Genomic DNA, 10,496 nt, shown 5'->3' on the forward strand with positions numbered 1-10,496 from the left:
TCTCTCTCTCTCTCTCTCTCTCTCTCTCTCTCTCTCTCTCTCTCTCTCTCTCTCTCTCTCTCTCTCCTTCCCGTACCTCAAGACAGTTTATTTGTGCAGCCTTGGCTGTCCTGGAACCAGCTCGAACCAGGTCTCACACTCAAACTCACAGAGATCCGACTGCCTCTGCCTCCTGAGTGCTGGGATTAAAGGTGTGCTTACCACCTCCCAACCAAGCTGCTTTTTAACTCAGAAATTTGAAATTCTTTCTTTTACTGTCTATCTATTATTCTACACTACTTCATACAGTTCGTTACTCTTCAGGAGATTTGTTCCGGAACAAAGAATCACCCTTGTAAGGATTTCACGTCGGACAGGAAACCTCTTTGCTTTCCAGAAATTATCAGGAGTTGTTGTATAAACAGGTATGGACAGAGGAAGGAAGTGCCCTGCCAACAGCGCTCACAAGGAACAACAGGATCAGCTGGATTCCTTGGCATGCCACTGGGATCCATCCCAAGCTGAGCTGCTCATTCCTCACGAACTGCTCTCTCCACTGCGTCCCACCAGATTCTCCACACGTCAAAGTTACTCTGTCAGAACAGATCCAGGGTGTTTCCAACAATGACAACCCACGTGCGAGCGCTGCCTCCGAACCGACCTGAAGTCAAGACCAAGCTCTGCCAGGACAGCCCTTGGCCAAGACCCAACTTCTTTGAGGCTCGAATTCCTTGTCTTGTACAACGATGGAAAAACCCACCTTGGGAATCAACGTGAAGAGGTATCGTGGGGAAGGCCCTGCTCTAAATTTACAGACAATGAATGATTTATGGATGCAGAAGCTACTGTCTCGCTGCTCTGGAAGAGAGGTGAGCATTCTGAACCACAGAGTCACCTACCTGTCCAGCCCCCACACTGCATTTTAAAATGACAAATCTTAGGATGTGTCTTCTATTCATATCCTCAAGCATCATCTTCTGAATGTTAATTCCGTTCTTCGCAACAGAGATTTACATTCTCCTTTAATACTAAAATATTCTTGTATCCCCAAAATTAATAAAAAAATGAATTCACATATTATAAGGCAATTTCTCAAAGAAATACAAGCTTGTTTACAGGCCTCTAGGTTTAGTCTTGAATTATAGATTAGCAGACATTAGACATCGGTTTCCACTCTATTTCACAAACTCAATTCTTTTGTCAGGAATCCTATACACTTAACCCCCTCATATTTATTACTGATCTGAAAACAAACTGATCTACAACATAAACCTTCACATCCATGCATCCCAGCAAAACCCTAACAAAACAACGACTTTCAAAACCTAAGGGTCAGCCGGGCGGTGGTGGCGCACGCCTTTAATCCCAGCACTTGGGAGGCAGAGGCAGGCGGATCTCTGTGAGTTCGAGACCAGCCTGGTCTACAAGAGCTAGTTCCAGGACAGGCTCCAAAACCACAGAGAAACCCTGTCTTGAAAAACCAAAAAAAAAAAAAAAAAAAAACCTAAGGGTCCTACTTCTTGACATTCAATGCAAAACAACACTGCTTGAAATGCTGGGCTTGGAGTGCTTGCCATGATCCTAGTACTGTGGAGGCAGAGGCAAGAGGATCTCTGTGGGTTCAAGGCCAGTGCCGCGCCAGCTAGGGCTACATAGAGACCCTGTTGTCTCTGGAAAAGAGAGGGAGGAAAGAAGGGATGGAAGACGGGAAGAAGGGAGGCCAAGAAATTATCTGAATATTTCTAAAAACATTAAAGCACAATCAATTAGCATCAAACCACATGTTAAAATATGAATGTGGGGCTATCCCTACATTTGAAATGTATAGTTTTGCCACTATTAGAAACTGGGTGTTCTTACAGATCTCACATGTATAGGGGGTGAGCTAAAGACCTGAGATCAATCCAAGAGCAGTTCGTGTCATGGTTCTAATACACCTGAGACAAGCTGCAAGTTCCCTCTTCTCCAAGTATGAAAAGAATCAACTGTTCGTCCCCCAAGTCAAGAGTCTAAGGAGCAAAACAATCCTGCACCGAATGCAAGTTCTAATAAGAAGGCTGGAAAAGCATTAGAGAATGTGCACTGCCGGTTTTTGAAGGTATCTATAACTGTTCTGTGTCCTTTCCCTTGGGGGACAGTTAGCTTCTAGTTACATATAAATATCAGGTATTTTTCCTATGGTCTAGGCTGTGGACAAAGACAGGACAAGAAGAGAAGTGGATGCATTTTGCATTAAACACATGGCATTCTATAAATATCTAAAGTGCTATAAATTTCCGGGGAGATCAAGTTATCTCTGTTTAAGTAGCTATAAAAAAATTTACAAGCTGGGAGGTGGTGGCACACGCCTTTAACCCCAGCACTCAGGAGGCTGAGGAAGGCAGATCTCTGTGAGTTCGAGGCCAGCCTGGTGGTCTACAGAGCTAGTTCCAGGACAGGATCCAGAGCTACTGAGAAACCCTGTCTCAAAAAAACAAAAATAAAATAATAATAATAAAATAAATTAAAAAACAATGATTACCATCCTTGTATCAAGTCCCCTAAACAACAAGCAGTTATCAATGTAATTTCTTTTTTTCCCAAAGATTGATTGATTGATTGATTGATTTATACAGTATCCTGCCTGTAGGCCAGAAGAGGGTACCAGATCTCATCATAGGTGGTTGTGAGCCACCACATGGTTGCTGGGAATTGAACTCAGGACCTCTGGAAGAGCAGTCAGTGCTCTTAACCGCTGAGCCATCTCTCCAGCCCCCTCAATGTAATTTCTATAAGCATCATGTGAACATTTTTTACAAGCTTTTGGTTTTATTGAGACAGTGTCTTCCTGTAGAGGTCAGGCAGGTCTTAAACCCCCATCCTCTGGCCTTTGCTTCCTAAGTATGTCTGGCTTACCCACATCTATCTGTTGGAATCATGTAACAATTCTGCTAGCTAACTAGTATTAGCTTCATTTGAGAACTAGTACACTAGACACTGTTCAAGTCACCTCTTCTCCAACTTCTGGCCCACACACAGAACCCCTCTGGAACATGTCAAAACACAGTCTCGGGTAACTCCCTCTACCCAGGTGGGTCTGGGAAGTCGACACTGAAAATAACAGGTAAGTGTCACCCAGGTGGTCTGTCCCCCACCCAAGCTACACTTTTTTAAAGGTATCTCTTTTTAGTCAATGACCTTCAAGCAACCTAAAACTCCATTGTCTTCTCATACAGATCAATACTCTCAAGTGGTTCTGCAATCAGGCTCTGTAGGTCTCCAGGAAAGGCACGAAAAGAAAAAAAAACCCAAATAATGTAAAGAATTGTATTCCATTAAATACCTCTAACACCAAGTTCTAGTGTGAACTATTGGTGGCAGGTGCCCAGGTTTCAAAAAAAAAAATAGTAGAACTAAGGAGTCCTTCATTATTTCTTTCCTGTGAAACACAGGAAAAATGGATAGGAAATTACTTAAAAGCTATTACCTTGTCACGGTTTGAATACCACCGCACTTCACTGAGGGGAGGACTGAAACCTAGCCAACCACAGGTCCCAGAACATAAAGAACACTCCAGATAAAAACAGGAAAACACTTCCAGACCACAGCCTCGGCATGCGGTGAAAGAACGGAATTGCCCACTCTTCTTTCTTTTCTGTTGGGAGTCAAGTCGAGGGCCTTGTGCATGCTAACATCCTAACGGTGAACAGTAGACTAGGTCCCTAGTCCCATAGGGTATGCATTTTAAAAGATGTGTATTATGGGATGTGGGGCTCTCCATTCTTAAAGGAGGTAAAAGGACCCCGAGGAAAAAAGCAAGCCCCGATATTTACCAACAATTTAAAACGTAGAAAACATTTTGGACCAGTCCCCAGGTAGATGAAGAAATGCTGCTTGGTATTCCCATTGTGTTCCAGACTGTCTAACTTTCTGGGTGATGAGTCAGGAGAGACAGTACCAATGACTCAGAGATGGGGAGCACCTGACATGTGGATGGGGGGGTAGTATAAACACTCAGGTCTCTTAGAACACTGGGCTTGCTGTAGACTAAGCACCACATCCTAATCTCCCCGGATTTCTAGGGTTTACGGGGAAGAACGTGCCCCATGCACCGTTCAGCAAATATGCTGAGCTAACTGCTGCCTCGCCAGTGCTCCCAGGGAAGTGAGTGCTCTCTATAGCAAATATTCCTCCAGCCTCACCCTGGAAAGCCTGGGTTCAAATTATGCAGTAGGAACACCATCTTGAGAAGAAGGAAATTATCATTTAGGTCGTAGAAAGTATACACTTTTGAATTGCTAACAAAAAAAAATAAGTTCCTATTTTTCATTTTGCTAGCACTTCGGTGTTAAAAAATCTCCCGAAGCAAACTAGAGAGGTTCTGAGAGCAATCTCTGAGCCTACAAATTTGGCTCAGTTTCTATTCAATTCCAAACCATTACAGGCTTCCTCTTTCAAATGCCTAATTATCAAAAACAACTTTAATAAAACATAAAGGGAAAAAGCTAAGGAAATATGATACACAATGCAAGGTTAATTCTTTTTAAAAAAATCTGTTTTTCTTCCACATACACATACCAGAAGAACACTAAAACACTGCTCTATCGCTTCTGTGCCATCTCTTTTAGTCCGTATGTAATAACTGCCATGTTTATAGCTGTACAGTCGCGAATCATTTACGCTCTAAGCCTCTCCGTTCTACTCTGGTAACAGGGATTGAGTAGCTACATAACAGGGCTGCAATGACCTTTAAGTACTTCAGCCAACCCTTATGCAAGTAGAACTTTTAACTATCTGTTGGCTTTTAGCATAAACCAAGTTTTCATGGCTGCCTAATGATACACTCCTGTTTCCTGTGGCAACTGTCTTCAGGCAGTAGCTCTTGTAAATAGAGCCGACACACCACCGTCTCAGAAGTTCTCAATGCCACCGCTGCCTCTGAAGAGGTGGACGGCTTAGGGATGAAGCTAACTCACCGATTTCACCGTGCTTCCTTAGCGTATTCGCGAGAACCTGTAGGCAAGGCCTGTGTTCTAGTCCCTTCTGGGTGCTCAGACTGTGACCCAGTGGTCCTTAACCCTGACTCACATGAGAATTACATGGGGAGTTTATAAAAATATTAAAGCCTGGGCTTCATCCCAAACCCATTAAATCACATGGGAGTGGGAGTGGAGGGCAGGAAGGGCCAAGAATCGGCGGCGGCGAGGGGGGGGGGAGCATTTATTTTAAGTTCTGCACATGGTATCAAGAGGCTGCCAGAGTTAGGAACCGCTACCCTTTGGCCCTTCAAACACTGCATTTGTGTGCAAACGCGCATGAGATTTGGCGGATGGATAGGTGGGTATGAAAGTAAGTAAGACTCAACCCAAGAGTCTCAGTCTCATTGGCTTCCAGCTCAACTGTCTCTTCCCTTTAGACATAGAGCATGCCAACACGGAACCAGCAGCAGGCTGCGTGCCCATGAACTCACACTGCTAAGTCGGTGCCATGTCCTTTCACTTCTTCCTAGACCCCAGCCCTTGCTCTCTCCAAATCTACACAGCTGTCTTCTTGTTTAGCCCACTCCGCCGCTTCGACAATGCAGTGGACACGGGCACGTAATGATCATTTGTCGCATTTGAAGAACACAAAGACTAGTTAGTAGCAGGTAGCATGCCATGTCCTAATTATTCAATGAGAGCGAGATACTACCTCACGGGAAAGGTAGAAAACGCCGAAAGTCAGGGAAATTAAAACAAAAACAAGAAACGAATGAATGAAAATCAGAGTTTATCTCATTAAGAGGTGTCTGGAAATCTGGACTTTTATACTCAACTCCCCACAGTGCCTGCCTGGTATGCTATCCCCTCCTGGGAAGTTTTAGCTTTTAACCCATTTCCTCTCTAAACTATATCGTAGTTGCTACTGGGATGTTTGGCTGGAGTCAGGTGCCGTTGCAGCAATATAAGCAACACACAAGAATAATACCATCAGTTGGTAAAAGGCAGAATGAATACATCATACGGGTGTTTGATGTGTGCATTTGGGGGGACGGGAGGATACTGTTTCACCATGTATTCCTAGCTGGGCTCCAACCACACAGATCTATCTGCCTTCCTCTGCCTCGGCCTCTGCAGTGGGGTGGAAGGCATGTTCCACCACAGCCTATAATACCTACTGCTTGAAGGAACAAAGATTGTCAGCCACTGAACTAGGCCCTCTAAGCACATTCCAGGAAAATCTGGAATAAACTCGTTTGGGAATACTGCGTGAATGAACGCAAGTCTCATTCAACAGCATATCTTTGTTTCCCTACTGGCAGAATGGGCGATACCTAAAAGTTTACAGAATACGACCTCCTAAAAAACAGGAGTGCGAAGCGATGCAACACACCAACCCTTTCGGCGAGTGCCTCTCACTATTCAAAACTGGAAGAAATGGCTTGCAGTTCTAAAACAGCAACAGCCTAAGAGATATGAAAACGGTTCAGCTTCAAAGTTCTGCAATATATATTCTCCAACTGTTTAAACCATATTAAAAAAAAAAGCCATCCTGAAATTCCAACAGTAAGGGAAGGAGACACTTGAGAAGTATGTCAGCTAATTAGATACTGTGGTAAAATATGACTTTGTTTTGTTGGGTCCTACAGCTTGAAACAGAGCCATGGTTACCACTAAAAGAAAGCAATCCTCAATTCCCTATTCAATAAAAAAAAAAAGGTTCAAATTCCACAGACGAAGGAAAAAAAAAATGGTACCCTGGGTTGTTTGTTTTTAAGGAAGATTAAATTTAGGAGTTGCCAACACCCAAACGAAAAACATTCCAGAGTATTCGACTCAATTGCAGCAGGGAGCCATCTACATTCTCGGCACTGCGTTCCCTCACTCAAGAGGAGGACCCACTAACAAAGGACGTTTCTCAGGCTCTCACACGATACACCCTATTTTCCCGGGCTTCTTCTTTTTTTTCTTTTTTTAAGTAATTAAAAAAAAAACAAGCAGCCAGACCAAAAATATGAAGTTTAACATCTGCCAACATAGTTCCCAAAATAAGACCCTTGTCAGATGAACCCTGAAAAAGGAGCAAAAAATGACAAGTTCTATTATTTGGACCATAAGTTGCTTTTTAAAAATAACACTGAGGAATGCAGACTTTCCAAAGCTTTGTCTTCAATTCCCCTTAATCTTCATATTTTTACATTAAAAAAAAAGGAACCTGGAAATTTGATTACCATTCTTATGAATTCCTTTGAAAGCAACTTTAATGAATAACAGATATCTTGTACAAGTAGTAAACCACAAAGGACAGTTGTTCTGCCTGATAAAAATCTCTGAAACATTCCCATAAAAATACAAAAATAGACCCTACAGAGACACACTCCGATTTTCTAGTTATGGAAATCACATTAGTACTTAAAATTATAATTCTAATATACTCCTTACTACAAATCACTTAAACCGCAATTATTAATAAATTAGTGGGCAATGGGGTGGAGATGGTCTCACAAACGCATAACCCTGACTGGTCTCAAATGCTCCATCTTCCTGCCTCAGCCTCACAAGGATGCGATTATGCTTTTGAGCCATGATGCCTGGCTTTTAACGTGCTTTTGCGTTCTGTTCTGTTTAAGCAGTGCTGGTGATCAAACACCGGGCCTTAACACATTCTAAGCGAACGCTCTACCACTGAGCTACACTCCCAGCCCACAGTTAGTAAATATTTTAACAGTCATTTAATGGCCAGGAAGAAAAAAGTTGTGGGTGGTGAACAAAAACTAAAAAGCCACTGAGTAAGATGTGGCTCCTCGGGTGAAGCGCAGTGGTCAAACCACTTCCCCCCCCCCCCCCAACGGTTTGGGGCAGCTTACTTCCAGGTGGATAGAAGTGCGAGAAGACACTTCGGCATAAATCTTTAAACAGACCCTAAGAGAACGTCCCTGTTGCCTGAAGAAATGTTTTTGGTGAAATAGCAAAAATAACCCCAAACAAAAGAGCACACCTCCCACAAATGCTTGCCCAATTATTAAATACCGCAAGAAATCCCTGAGCCTCCAGAACCGAGATTGCTACAGCATCCCTGCTTGGGTGGGGGTGAGGGGGTGGGGTGATGTAGGCTACACAGCAGACTTTTATTTGGACACACTCATCAGGAGTTTACTGCGAGATAAACGCTGCCTTAGATATTGCTAAGGCTACGCTTTCTTTACAGGTGCTCTCCTGCAAACACTGCTAGGGAAGTGGAGATAAAACAACTTGATAGCCGGAGACGGACACGTGGGAAAGCAGAATACGTCATCACCTCCACGAATCGATTTTCCCTAACTGATCACCCCCACACGGAAAAGTCTAGGCTGGCAAACCTTGGGGACACAAACTGTCTATCACTCTAAAGTAGGAAACCGGTTCCCAGGGCGCAAAAAAGCACGTGTCCTCATCTGGGTCGGAGAAACTTCCCAGGAATCTTTTGCTCAAAGTAAAACTCCATCCAGGCTGAAAGGGAGTGCAAGGGACCTCCGGGCCCCGGGTCGAGGGAGCTCCCTGGTGGAAGACACCGGAGGCGGCCCCGATCCCCGAACCCTCCCCGCCCCGCCCCGCACCGTCCCGTCCGGCTCACCTCCGCGGCGGGGATGTTGACCACGCCGGTGGAGCGCCGCTTCTCCCGCAGCTTCCTCTTCTCGATCTGCCCCTTGCCTTTCCTGGCGCTGGGCCCCGAGCTGCGGCCCTTCTCCGGGGCGCCGTCCGGTTCTTCCTCGTCGCCCCGGGACGCGGGCGCCCCCGCGACTGCAGCGGCGGTCGAGCATTCCTCCTCCGGCCGCCGGGAGCCGGGAGCCGAGCGGGGCAGCGCCGAGGGACCCAGAGCGCAGTTCAGGGCGGTGGGCCCGGGGACAGCAGGTGCGGCCGCGCCCGCGGGGCCGTGGTTGAGCTCGGAGGTCCCGGCGACCGCGGTTGGGGACAGTGGTCCCGCAGGGGACTTAGCGGCAGGATCGCCGCCGCCGCCCGAACCCGGGCCCGCGGGGTTCTGCTTCGCGCGCATCTTCTCGCGCTTCGCCTTCCACTCCTCCAGGAAGTCCGTGGTGCTGCCGCCGCTCCGGTAGCCGCCGGTCGCCATGTTCCCAGAGGGGCCGGCGGGGGCGCCCCTCTCGCCGCGCGTCCCGACTCCCGCCGCCGCCTGCCGCCTGCCCGGGGAGCAAGAATGCGAGGGGGACGGCGCGCTGCGCGACCCAGGCTCTGCAAGGGAAGAACACGGGTCGGGTGAGGGGGCGCGGCGTCAGGTCCCCGGGCAACGGCAGAACAGCCATGGGCTCCCCCCTCGACGTCCCCGCGAATCCCCAGCAAGTTCACAAGGCTCACCTCCGCCGTGCACCCCGAGATCTCTGACCCCGGGGAAGCAGAGAGAGGCGAGCCCCACCCTCGCCACCCTCCCCTCTCCCCCGTCCCAACCCGGTGGGCGACCGCGCACCGGGACACCCGCGCCGCTGCCACCTGTGTGCCGAGCTCCCCGCGAAACCTCTCCGCTGGCGCGGGCTCATGCTCCCGCGCCACGGACGCCTCCATTCCGGGACGGGGCATGGAGCCCCCTAGCCGGCTGGAACAGGCGAAGTGTGTCCAGCGGAGAACGGGACCGGTGCACGAGTCCCGCGCGGGAGACCCGGGGAGCCCCTTCCTTACCTCCGAGAAGTTTAGGTGGGACAAGGCGCGGGGCGGGGAGGAGGGTTGTCCAGGTGAGCCAGAGCGCTCAGGACGCGCACGACCAGCCACGGCAAACTCGCCCGCTGGAGCTCGGGGGCAGTCCCTGGCCGGAGGGAGGGAGAGAGGGTGGGAGGGAGAGAGCGAGGGGCGGAGGGGGGGGGCGGGAGCCGAGCAGGGCCGAAGCGGGGCGGAAAGGACCGAGTCCCTGCCAGAAAGTGGGAGGGGGGAGGGAGTGCCGCCGAAGCCCCGCCCTCCGCGCCCAGGTACGCGGCGCCCCGCCTATCCCGCCGCGGCGTCTCCTCCCTCTCGGGGCGCCAGTGGCTGGGACACCTCATTCTTCCAGCTCTTGAGATTCTGGGGCGGGATCGGTCGCTCCACGCCCCTCTCCTCGCTCCACTTCCCCGCCTCTCAGGTCTCCCACCACGCTTCCTTTTAAGTCCAAGACCGTATTATTCTAGGGAAAGTTGTGACTTGCTGAAGGCAAGTGCTACCAGCTAGTGATGATTCAGGACCTGGCTCGCCAGGGTGGGGAAATACCCAAGCGTCCCTTTCCCTCGCCGCTGCCCACCCCGTTTGGGATGCAAGGGGTGGCGAGGAGGACCCTGAGAAAACCCAGCAAGCCTCTTCAAAACAGCGAGTGTCTTGGGAAGGGAGTTAGCTAAAAGAAGAAGCTAAAATTAATGATTTATCAAGACTTTGTTATTCTCTCAAGCTTTTGACTCGACATGATGCCTTTGCACACTTTTACTGTATTTTGCAGTTCATCCCGTTTTCACGCAGTCTCTACACCGCTTATGGACGGTTTTAGCAGCAAATCTCCCACTAACGTCGAAAAGCTGGATAGTCTCCTTTTTTTCCATCCCTACTATG

General features: G+C 48.3%; 1 protein-coding gene across 1 annotated transcript in view; it reads right to left on the reverse strand.

Moving 5' to 3' along the window:
• Positions 1-9,745, reverse strand: part of Pawr (pro-apoptotic WT1 regulator) — a 78,788-nt gene extending 69,043 nt beyond the window's left edge. The window contains exons 1-2 of the mRNA XM_075954417.1: positions 9,606-9,745; positions 8,551-9,164 (exon numbers count right to left, since the gene is read on the reverse strand). Coding sequence (XP_075810532.1) covers positions 8,551-9,045 — 495 coding nt within the window. The 5' untranslated portion in view covers positions 9,046-9,164; positions 9,606-9,745. The remainder of the gene's footprint in view (positions 1-8,550; positions 9,165-9,605) is intronic.
• Between the last annotated feature and the right edge of the window lie 751 nt (positions 9,746-10,496).

Source organism: Microtus pennsylvanicus, chromosome 20 (assembly GCF_037038515.1).
Source record: "Microtus pennsylvanicus isolate mMicPen1 chromosome 20, mMicPen1.hap1, whole genome shotgun sequence".
Taxonomy (NCBI): Eukaryota; Metazoa; Chordata; class Mammalia; order Rodentia; family Cricetidae; genus Microtus; species Microtus pennsylvanicus.